Source organism: Macaca nemestrina, chromosome 14 (assembly GCF_043159975.1).
Source record: "Macaca nemestrina isolate mMacNem1 chromosome 14, mMacNem.hap1, whole genome shotgun sequence".
Taxonomy (NCBI): domain Eukaryota; kingdom Metazoa; phylum Chordata; class Mammalia; order Primates; family Cercopithecidae; genus Macaca; species Macaca nemestrina.
Genome location: NC_092138.1, coordinates 56,702,114 through 56,714,902, shown reverse-complemented (window position 1 = coordinate 56,714,902; position 12,789 = coordinate 56,702,114). Strand labels below are relative to the sequence as shown.

Here is a 12,789-nt window from a genome sequence, read left to right as displayed (position 1 = left end):
TGTCTCAGAAGAAAAAAGAAAAGAAAGAAAGTTAAAACAATTGGTATGCTTTCTGGTGACTGGTGGTAAAATGATTGTTTTACAAACTTTAAATAAATATATTCAAATAGAAATAAATGAAATGTAAAATGGTAAAGTTGTTTTGAAAAACAGTCTGGCAGTTCTTCAAAAAGCTAAACATAGTCATGAGTCAGCAATTCCACTCCTAGGTATATATACAAGAGAAGTGAAAACATATGTCCACACAAAAACTTGTACATGGATGCTCATAAGAGCATGATTCATAACAATAAAAAAATGGTAACAGCACATATATCCATCAATTTATAAATGAATAAACAGAATATGGTATATCCATGCAATGGAATACTATTTGGAAATAAAAATTAATAAAACACTAAGCATGTATCAGTATTAATAAAAATTAATAAAATACTGAGCATGTATTAGTATTGTATTAATTTCTATTTCCAAATAATATTCCATTAGTCTTAGTTTTCAAGGCTCATCTATGAGCCTTGGAACAGAATAGAGAACCCTGAAATAAAGCCAAATACTGATAGTCAGCTGATCTTCAAGAAAGCAAGGCTCACTGTGTTAAGTGAAAGCATCCTGCCACACAGAAGCACATATTGAATGATTCCATTTGTATGAAATGTCCAGAATAGGCATGGCTAGAGCTGGGAGAGGCATAAGGGAGGTGATGGTTAAAGGGTGTAGGGTTTTATTGGGCTGACTGAATAGTTCTAAAGTTGACTGGGGGCCTGGCACACTGGCTCACAGCTGTAATTTCAGCTCTTTGGGAAGCTGAGATGGGAGGATCGCTTGAAGCCAGGAGCTGGAGACTAGCCTGGGCAACATAGTAACATCTTGACTCATCTAAAAATAAAAATAAATTAGCCAGATATGGTGGCATGTGCCTGTAGCCCTAGCTCCTTGGGAAGTTTGAGCCCAGGAGTTTGAGGTTGCAATGAGCTATTATCATGCCACTTGCACTCCAGTCCGGGCAGCAGAGTGAGACCTGGTCTCAAAAAGATAAAAATAAATAAAAATTGAAAAATAAAGGTGATTTAGGTGATGGCTGCACACTTCTGTGAATATACTAAAAAGCTTTAAATTGTTTACTTTAAATACGTCTATTATATGGTATAAAGTATATCTTAATAAAGATATTTATAAAAAACAATTATACTATGCAATGGCTCTTAAACACTCAAAGAAATATTTAAAGCTATAAGAAAAATTGAAAGAATGAAAGCCACTCCTGTACCTTTAGAATGTAATTTTTAAAGTGAGAAATGGATGTAAAATGTCCTAGTATAAAGGTACTTACTGTCTTTCCATGCTGGCTATTTCCTGATTATCATCTTTAACCTACAAAGGCATAAAAAGAAAGTAGTATTTAAAAAAATAACTCATTGTAAGGCTATCTTAAAGACAATTTCCTTCTAGAGTGCATTGTACTAAAGTGTCAAATCTAGTCTCCTTCTTGAAATCTATTTTTTAGACTTCAACCTTTGAAGTTAAAGGGAACAGCACCAAGGAACCATTCACAGATTCCATCCTTTTTCCTCAAAGTAAGTGTAGTAACTGATATACTCATAGCTACCCCCCAGGCACCATCAGGTTAGCACATCTTCAGGCCTGGATAAGTTGATATAAACAACTAGGATTTCTGAGAGTCTCCCTCACTTTCCCACAGGTAGGGTTTTGCTAGATTGAGCAAGTCCAGTTAAATTTGAATTTCAGATAAGTAGTGATTATCTTTGAGGGGATATATATACCATGCAATATTTGGATTATTCGTATCATTCATAAGCAATGAATATTTTTTCTATATAGATATATGTGTCTGAAAGATTATTCATTGCTTATCTGAAATTGAAATTTAAGTAGCTATTCTATATTTTATGTGGTACGTGTACCTCAAGATCACTCCTCCCCATCCTTCAGTGATTTATTTCCAAGGAACTACACAGGTTCTAGAATTAATACCCTTCTGGAATGATTCTAATAATTAAATAGTCCCTGAATTGATACCTAAATTTCTTCTAAATGCAATGGGCTTGATCTAAGTCTAGGGGCAAGGGAGTCCCTGACTGGAGCTGTGCCCAAATATAGATGAAGTTCTCCTAAGGCCCTTATAGTTAGGGTGTGTCACGATAAACAACATGCTAATTATAATTTGGAGCTAAACTATATCTACCCTTGGGGTAGTAAGAAAGCTACTAAATATATGTTACATGTGTCATGACTTTAGGACATACGATAATTTCACAGGACATTTTAATTCCATTCTCTTCATGGAGGCACTGATAATAACAACCACAAAAAGTCATTAGCCTTGGGATACTCCATTTTCTAAATACAAGGCCCAAAACAAAAAGGAAACATATCTTCCAAAAGATTATCTAAATATTTAATGACCAATAAAGAAGAGTTTCAAGTATTCCTAATAAGGAAAAGTTAGCTTCACCTACGACAGTATGAAATACTTAAGAAAATCTAGACTGGGTGCCTATAATCCCAACACTTGGAGAGACTGAAATTGGAGGATTGCTTGAGGCCAGGAGCTTGAGACCAGCCTAGGCAACATAGTAAAACCCCATCACTACAAAAAAATAAAAATAAAAAAATTAGTGTGTTGGCACATGCCTGTAGTCCCAGCTACTCAGGAGGCTGAGGTGGAGGATCGCTTGAGCCCAGCAGATCAGGGCTACAGTGAGCTATGATTGCACCACTGTGCTCCGGCCTGGGTTACAGAGCGAGACCCTATATCAAAAAAAAAAAAAAAAAGAAGAAAATCTAGATTAAAAAGTCATTTCTTCACATAAACTATTTTTAGACAATACACTTACTAGCTTTTGGTTGCATTAATATCCCTTAAATAAAACAAATCAATACAAAACCAGACATCTTAAAATAAGTATGTTTCTTTTGCCCACCTGCTTAAGTAATTTCTCTCTCTCTTCCATTGGAGATCCTATGCTTTTGTCTTCTGCAATCATTTGATCTCGATGGGACTCCAACTCATAAAGCTTTTCATGCAGCAATACAGCCTCCTGTTTCACCTGGGAGTGAGCTATTTCCTAAAGGAAAATAAGAAGGGAAATTTTTAATTTGTATTTTATCAATAATTATTATCAAATAGGTTTCGGGTAATAAGAATAGGGGGTAAACTACCAGCATCTTTAAATACAGACAACAAATATCATTAGTACTCAATAATGCTACAAAGCACATTCCTAAACTGGAAGAATAAAAATAAATCCTGTATATTTTAATAAGCTATTTTCAATCTAAGATTCACAAGAAGTTGATAGCCTTAGTTTATTTTATTTTCTACATATAAGACCTGAATAAATATAGGACAACTCTACCAACGGGAGGATAAAGACAATGTCAAAACATATGTGCAACTTTAAACACAATGTCTGATTCAAAGTCCACAGAAGTGATCTTTGGAGAGAAGATATTTTTCCCTAAATAGGTCATAACATATATTTTTCCACAATTTTGTGAGTTGAATTGTGTCTGCTCAAAAGGTAAGCTGGAGTCTTAACGACATACACCTGTCAATTTGACCTTTATTTGAAAATAGGCTCTTTGCATATTTAGTCAAGTTAAGGTCATTCGGGGTGGGCCCTAATGCAATATGATAGTGCACTTTATAAGAAGAGTACAAACGCAACAGAGACACACAGGGAGAATACCATGGTATGACTCAGGCAAAGACTGAGGTGATGCAGCTGCAAGTCAAGCAACATCAAGGGCTAATGGATACTACCAGAAGCTAGGAGGAGGCAGAGCAAGATTCTTTCTAGAGTCTCAGAGGAAGCATGGCTCTGCTGACACCTTGATTTCAGACTTTCAGGCTCTGGAACTGTGAGAAAATTTGTTTGTTTTAAGCCACCCAGTTTGTGATATTCTATTACAGCAGCACTAGGAAATTAACACATGAAATGACAGTTATTGTGTACTCACCACTATCCTACCTTTCACAAAGAAAAAAATAAGGACGTGACAAAAATGTTATTAGATTAAAAAAAAAAAAAAGCTAGGAATGGTGGTGGTGATGATTAAAACGACATTTGAAACTCTTGTTTACTGAGCATCTGTTCCGTGCCAGGCACTATGCTGCATGTTATTTATATGTTATCTCTATTATCCAAAGTGATACTCTACAAGATAGTACTATCATCTCCATTTTACAGATGAGAAAACTAAGGACCTGAAACGTAAATAACTTTTCAAAGTTAACAAAGACATAAGAGTTAACAGTGACATTTGAAAACAGACCTACAGCATGAACAAAACAAAATTCTTAAGAGGCAAGACCTCTTCTCTCTCTCTCTTTTTTTTTTTTTCTTTTTTGAGACGGAGTTTCACTCTTTCACCCAGGCTGGGGTGCAGTGGTGCGATCTTGGCTCACTGCAACCTTCGCCTCCCAGTTTCAAGCGATTCTCCTGCCTCAGCCTCCCAAGTAGCTGGGATTACAGGTGCCCGCCACCACACCCAGCTAATATTTATTTATTTATTTATTTATATTTGAGACGGAGTCTTGCTCAGTCACCCAGGCTGGAGTGCAGTGGTGCGATCTCAGCTCAATGCAAGCTCCATCTCCCGGGTTCACGCCATTCTCCTGCCTCAGCCTCCCAAGTAGCTGGGACTACAGGCGCCTACCACCACGCCCAGCTAACTTTTTGTGTATTTTTAGAAGAGATAGGGTTTCATCACGTTGGCCAGGGTAGTCTCAAAACTCCTGACCTCGTGATCCGCCCACCTCAGCCTCCCAAAGTGCTGGGATTACAGGTGTGAGCCACCACGCCCGGCCGACCTCTTCCCTTTTAAAAGTATGAAAGAAGGAACCTCCAAAAAAGGAAAGAGTAGACGAGAATTTTTCAAAGTCCATAAGCAATGGATTATATATACAGTTCAAGTAATAGATTAGGCATCAGATAAGATAAAGGCATGCTAAAAAATACATATAGAGGAAATGCAGATATTTTATGCTATCCTTTTTCATAGTCTCTTCTCCTTTTTGCCTAACGATCCTATAGACTTGTTTGAATTGCATCTTGATAAAACTGTTCTGGAAGACTTAAGCTCATGTTAATTCTTCACCTGATTTTTTTCCATTCTTGTGAACTGAATAAGTATGACCTAATACGTTGTACAGTAGTGAACATATTCAATAAATACTAGTTGATAGACCACTATCTGACACATATTTTCTTGAAGAACAAGTCCTAAATAAATAAATAAAAGAAATCTGGGCTGGGCATGGTGGCTCACGCCTGTAATCTCAGCACTTTGGGAGGCTGAAGTGGGTGGATCACGAGGTCAGGAGTTCAAGACCAGCCTGGCCAACATGGTGAAACCCCATCTCTAATAAAAATACAAAAATTAGCCGGGCATGGTGATGCACGCTGTAATCCCAGCTACTCAGGAGGCTGAGACAGGAGAATTGTTTGAACTCAGGAGGCAGAAGTTGCAGTGAGCCAAGATCGTGTCACTGCACTCCAGCCTGGGCAACGGAGCAAGACTCTGTCTCAAAAAAATTTTTTTTAAAAAGAAAGAAATCTGGCAAAAGTTAAATAGAATTAGTGACTTATGTTATCCTAATTTGCAAACATTGTGTATCTTTAAAACTCTTGTTAATGTAGGCATAAATGTACTGACATCAGAGAAGAATGGCATCAGTACAAAATGTAAATCTAAGGTTATAGCTTATCTTCTTCCTATGGAAATTAAACTCACCAACTGAAGTAAGACTTGACTCTCACAAACCCACTCCAAGAAAGATTAGTGATGAATTCTACAAGCTGGTTGTATTAATACTAAATGTGGTCCTTCTTTCTTTAAGTGTATTTCCATCACCAGAGATCCAAGGAAATAAAAATTAAGTGTATTTATAGATGGACAATCAGACACAGAAAACTACCTTCCTATTTTTTTTTCTTTTTTTTGAGACGGAGTCTCACTCTGTCGCCCAGGCTGGAGTGCAGTGGTGTCATCTTGGCTCTCTGTAAGCTCTCCCTTCTGGGTTTATGCCATTCTTCTGCCTCAGCCTCCCAAGTAGCTGGCACTACAGGCACCTGTCACCATACCGGGCTAATTTTTTGTATTTTAGTAGAGACAGGGTTTCACCATGTTAGCCAGGATGGTCTCGATCTCCAGACCTCATGATCTGCCTACCTTGGCCTCCCAAAGTGCTGGGATTACAGGCGTGAGCCACCACGCCTAGCCAACTACCTCACTATTTTTAATTAAATAACTTTTGCAATAGCAAATTCTCAAAAGAATTAATTACAAAATATTCATTTCTTTTACAAGCTAGGGTGTCTGCAAGCCATCAATCTACAGCAGTTCCTAATACTATCATCATGTCATCCACCTGAATCCACAGGGAATCAGGAAAGGGAGGCAAGATTTAAAGTACAGTCAGTATACCGAAATGCCAAAAATATGAAAAAGGAGTTCAAAGAAAAAGAAATTCATTGGCCAAAAATGATATAAACAGATACTCAGCTTTATGCATAAATAAATGAAAATTCAAATAAGGTAGTAATTTTTACCTATCAAACTAGCTAAAATTGGAAAAGTCAGATAATATTTGCTGTCAGTGAATGCAGGGGAAATAAGCATTCACATACATTACACCTAGAAGTAAAAGTTGGAACAACCTTTTTGAAGGCAGTTTGGCAATCTTACAACATTTTTAAAGTATATACCTTTTGACCCAATCTTATGATATACTAATACAACTTTGCATAAAATGTATGCTTTCGCCAAGTATTGTTTATAATCCCAGAAAACTATAAACAACCCGTTCATTTACAAGGCTGTGTTATAATTATACAACATAATACAACGTAGCAATTTAAAATAATGAGGAGGTTCTCTAAGAACTGATATAAATAGACACTGAATATATAATGTTAGGGTGAAAAAAAAGCTGCAGATAGCATAGCAAGTATGAACCCCACTTGAGGTTTTTCACAACTGTAAAACCAAGATGGGATTTAGGACTCTTGTGGGGATTATATGAAGATGATGCTGATATAAGTTTACAGCTCAAAAAAGTATACAGTAAGCACTTGATAAACGTCTTTCCAGTAGTTCCATCTGGAAAGAAGGACACAAAACAAACATTTTTACGTTAATCTTGTTCAACTATTTTTAAACCATAAGAACATTTTGTTTTGTGAATTAAAATGTTTTAAATAAACAAATAAGAAAACAAATGGAAGTTTTTACATCCTTAAAGAGATGAACTCATGTCTCTCCCTCTTTGTTTTTAGTCTCTTGTGTATGTGTCTTTAAATTGCCATTAGAGACTGAGCACAATGCCTCACGCCTGTAATCCTAGCACATTGGGAAGCCAAGGTAGGCACATTGCTTGAGGCCAGGAGCTGTAGACCAGCCATAATGATACCCTGTCTTTACAAAAAGTAAAATAGGCCAGGCACGGTGGCTCAAGCCTATAATCCCAGCACTTTGGGAGGCCGAGACGGGCGGATCACGAGGTCAGGAGATCGAGACCATCCTGGCTAACACGGTGAAACCCCATCTCTACTAAAAAATACAAAAAAAAAACTAGCCGGGCGAAGTGGCGGGCACCTGTGGTCCCAGCTACTCGGGAGGCTGAGGCAGGAGAATGGCGTAAACCCGGGAGGCGGAGCTTGCAGTGAGCTGAGATCCGGCCACTGCACTCCAGCCTGGGTGACAGAGCCAGACTCAGTCTCAAAAAAAAAAAAAAAACAAAAAAACAAAACAAAAAAAAAACAAAAAGTAAACTAAAAATTAGCCAGGTGTGGTGGTTCCTGCCTGAAGTTCTAGCTACTTGGGAAGCTGAGGAGGGAGGATCGCTTGAGCTTAAGAGCTTGAATTTACAGTGAGCTACGATCATGTCACTGCACTCCAGCCTGAGTGACAAAGACTCTGTCTCTAAAAAAAAAAAATTTTAATTGTTATTGGATTTTGCCATGTCCTAGGTTGGGCAGAATGATTTGTTTTATACATAGCAGGTACTCAATAACTGAATCTAATTTCTTACCATACTAGGATCTTTGTGGGTCCAGAATAGGAAGAAAAAGTATTAAACTCCTATTAGTAAACTGCCAGATCAATATGTACTTGAATTAGTTTACTTGGCTGAATTAACTTTTTTAACTGAGTAGTATGAGAACCCTTATTTGATTTTACACTTACTGCTTCCATGCTCTCTTTTTTCATGTTCTGTGAATCCAATTGTTGTTGAAGTGTATCTAATTCCTAAGTGGAAAAAAAAAGCAAACATAAATCCAAATTACATTAAGAATACTTTGTAGTAGTGGGGGGAGAGAGCTTGGAAAAAAAAATTTGTTTCTCTATTTCTCAACATTTCAAATACAGATGTGACAAAGTAAATTTTCTAAATATCTTCACTGGCATCTTGCACTTTGACTAGAATTTATTAACACTTCATTATTTATATTTTTCCCATCTTCTTTTATTATTCTTAAAAACTTGCTGTGTGCCTTCAAAAAAAAAAAAACCAAAAAAAAACTTCATGAGTTTCTCAAAAGTAGCTAGACCTTAGACCTTTTCACAGTGAATCATCACTATGTTCTGAGACATCAAGTATCAGAAGATTTCAAATTATGTCATTAAGGTTATTATTTAAAATATTGATGTTTAATCGTGTTTTCATATCTTTGCCTAATTTCTCTATACTACACACACACACAACACATGCACACACACATACACATATATGTAAATATAAATATGGTTCACTCCTAGGATAAGATCCTTAAATTGTTTACTCATTCATTATCCCATATAAGATTAAATATATTTTGGAACTATTTTGGCATTTCTATCATACTCTTTCTTTTCTCTTTCTGAGACAGAGTCTCGCTCTGTTGCCCAGACCGGAGTGTAGTTGCATGATCTTGGCTCACTGAAACCTCCACCTCCCAGGTTCAAGCAATTACCTGCCTCAGCCTCCCACGTAGCTGGGAATACAGCCACTTGCCACCACACCCGGCTAATTTTTGTATTTTTAGTAGAGATGGGGTTTCACCATCTTGGCTAGGCCATACTCTTTCTTCAATGCTTCATTGTATCTTAGAAATCTTGTCTAAAATAAAAAGGTTACTAAATTGTCAGCAAAGGAATGTCTCAGAAACTAAAACTATAATCATTATTGGCATTTATGGGGCCTAATTCTTTGCTTAATCTTTATTAAGGGCCATCTGGGCATGAAAGGGCACCATCATGACTGAGCATTGAGAGGATTCTCAATATCCCCTAAGCAGGGATTTAAATTGCTTATTTAATATTGCATGTTCTCACTCATCTGTAGGAGCTTAAAAAAGTGGATCTCGGCCAGGCACAGTGGCTCACACCTGTAATCCCAGCACTTTGGGAGGCCGAGGCAGGCGGATCATGAGGTCAGGAGATCGAGACCATCCTGGCTAACACAGTGAAATCCTGTCTCTACTAAAAATATATTAAAAATTGGCCAGGCATGGTAGCGGGCAGCTGCGGTCCCAGCTACTCAGGAGGCTGAGGCAGGAGAATGGCATGAACCCGGGAGGCAGAGCTTGCAGTGAGCCGAGATCGCACAACTGTACCCCAGCCTGGGTGACAGAGTGAAACTCCATCTCAACAAAAAAAAAAAAAGGGAGGGAGGTAGTAGAATGATGGTTACCAGAGGCTGAGAAGTTGGTGCCCAGCTGGGGGCATGGGGTGGTGGAGGGGGAGAGAAGGAATAAATTCTCATGTTTGATAGAACAGTAGGGTGGCTATAGTTATCAATAATTAATTGTATGTTTCAAAATAGCTAGAAAAGGAGATTTAAAATGTTTTCCAGCATAAGGCCGGGCACAGTGGCTCATGCCTGTAATCCTAGCACTTTGGGAGGCTGAGGAGGGCGGATCATGAGGTCAGGAAATCGAGACCATACTAGGTAAGACGGTGAAACCCTGTTTCTACTAAAAAAAATACAAAAAATCAGCCAGGTGTGGTGGCAGGCGCCTATAGTCCCAGCTACTCGGGAGGCTGAGGCAGGAGAGTGGCATGAACCCAGGAGGCGGAGCTTGCAGTGAGTCGAGATCACACCACTGCACTCCAGCCTGGGAGACAGATCAAAACTCCGTCTCAAAAAAATTTTTAAAAAAAGTTTCCAGCACAAAAAAAATCCTAAATGTTTGAGGTGATGAATATCCTGATTATCCTGATTTGATCATTATACATTGCACACATGCATGGAACTATCACATGTACCCCATAAATATATACAATTGTTGTGTATCAATAAAAAATTAATTTTTAAAAATGGATATTTAAGCAATATAATTACAGGACAATAGCCATTCAAATCATAATGCTAACAGGTAAAAAGTTTAGCTGTTTATTACGCAGGAAGGAAAAGGAAAGTAAATAGCTATAGGGAGCTGGTCTATGAGGACTTCTTTTTTTCTTTTTTTTTTGAGATGGAGTCTCGCTCTGTCACCCAGGCTGGAGTGCACTGGCATGATCTCAGCTCACTGCATCCTCCACCTATGAGGCCTTTTAATGTTTGCATTAAAAGTCTGTAACTGCAAGTATTTATAGACTTTTTAATTTATAGACAAGTATTTTTATAAATGCAAGTATTTTCATGTGTCTTTATGAAAAGCAAAATGAATAAATAGAAGTGAACAAAAAATAATAAGAGTAAAAGCTAGGTCATCAAGCAGCATACAAAAACCAAGTTTTCTAAATAAATGCTTCTGAAATGTGAATGTCCGTTTGAATCAGTTGGGGACCTTGTTAAAATGAAAACTGATCTCAAAGTCTAGTCAAGCTCTCAGGGGATGTTGACGCTGCTGATATTCAAACTATACTGTTAGTAGCAAGACTGATACATGCTTGGCACAGAGTAATAATTCATATTACCTGTAACAGTTTCTCATTTGTGGCTTTCATCTCTAGGTACTTGACTTGGTTTTCAAGAGACATATTTTTGATAATGTCATCTGCTGCTTGTTTTTCCTGTTCAATTTCTTCTTCTACGCTTCTCATTTGTTTTTCTTTCCTAAAATCAAAAGCACGTAATATTCCTGATACTGTACTGAGGAAAAAATATCCAATTATTTTATACAAGTCACAGTCCTAATTTAATAGGATACTTAAAGATATTCAACCATAGTGTGTGACTGAAAAGTCTTTATATTTGTACTAAAAAAAATGGTATTTGACCTATATAAAATTTGGCCCCATTAGCACAAACTTATTTGGCATCTTTCTCTTCTCCATCCCCAAATTCCTCTATTTCCTTACTCTCCATTTTACTTTACTAAGAAATCACAAAGATTATCAAAGAAAATCTTTAATGACTTATATATATGAGGATGCATTTATACTTTTTTAAAGTTATACCTTCAAAAGACAAATAAGAGACTGGGCTCGGTGGCTCACATCTGTAATCCCAGCACTTTGGGAGGCCAAGGCAGGTGGACCACCTGAGGTCTGGGGATCGAGACCAGCCTGGCCAACATGCCAAAACCCGATCTCTACTAAAAGTACAAAAATTAGCCAGGCCTGGTGGCGGGTGCCTGTAATCCCAGCTACTTGGGAGGCTGAGGCAGGAGAATTGCTTGAATCCAGTGGGCAGAGGTTGCAGTGAGCTGAGATCGCGTCACTTCACTCTAGCCTGGGCAAAAGGGCAAAACTCCGTCTCAAAAAAAAAAAAAAAAAAAAAGACGAGTAAGAAGTTTTAGAATTGTGGTTTTCAAACATCCTTCAGCATAAATTTTTTTGACCAAATTAAATATTGTATAGAAGTTTGCCATGTAAATCATCCAGTGCAGCTCTGACAGAACTAGGAGAAGAGAGGCCTGCAGTGCAGTTTGATTTTTTTAAAGTTACGGCTTTAGATTAATAATATGCTTTGCTTAAATTCTCTTTTACTTACTGCTTTAGTTAACATTGCTCTTTCACAAATTATTGATATTTTTTAGCACTGTAAAATATTAAGCTCATTTCTCTAAAAACACAACAAACATTACAAATATAATTACACAAAAGTAGTAATAGTGAAATTAATTAGAAGCAATAACCATTTTTATCATGTAGCCAAAGAATACCAATGACATGCCACTTGTTGCCTAGGCAAGGTCAATTATTGATAGGGTAGAGAAAAATTATGAAAAAAGAATAGGTAAGATGCCACTTATCTAAATACTTTCAAGATTTACATTTTATAAAAAGCTGGATTGAACATACATTTTCAGTCCCAAGATCATTAATTTCTATTTTGGGTTTCAAAATCTGATTAACCTATCACTATTTACTCTCTTTCGCTCATAGATGTCAACTTCTACAGTTGTCACCATCACCAGCTAAGCCTGTGGATCCACAAATCCCCTATACACCTTCTACACATTCATATCCTACTACTACAATAAACAACCTAAACTCAGAAATTTCCCTACCAAAAAAAAATCTAAAATAACCAAATAAAAGATGAACATAATAAAACAGACAACCTGGAATTTCAATTTATTTTTGTGTCACTATTGGAGAAGATGTGGTATCTTCACTTGAAGTTTCAATTACAACAGTATAACAAATGTGTTTCCTGCTGCTACAATTTGTATAGGTATATGAGCTCACAGAATTTGAAAGAGGAAAATATCTATTTCAATCTCTTTGTTTCATAGATTAAGGATACTGAAGCCCAGTGGAAATAATCTTTTGGAAGGATTTCATTCTAAACTTGATTACTCACCACCAACAATGTTTCTTCCTACAATG

At 37.1% G+C, this 12,789-nt stretch overlaps 1 protein-coding gene across 1 annotated transcript in view; it reads right to left on the bottom strand.

Annotated features, from left to right (window-relative positions):
• LOC105493860 (intraflagellar transport 74) overlaps nucleotides 1-12,789 on the bottom strand; it is a 128,960-nt gene that overhangs the window by 51,459 nt on the left and 64,712 nt on the right. The window contains 4 exon segments of the mRNA XM_011761813.3: nucleotides 1,334-1,374; nucleotides 2,946-3,089; nucleotides 8,215-8,277; nucleotides 10,930-11,068. Coding sequence (XP_011760115.2) covers nucleotides 1,334-1,374; nucleotides 2,946-3,089; nucleotides 8,215-8,277; nucleotides 10,930-11,068 — 387 coding nt within the window.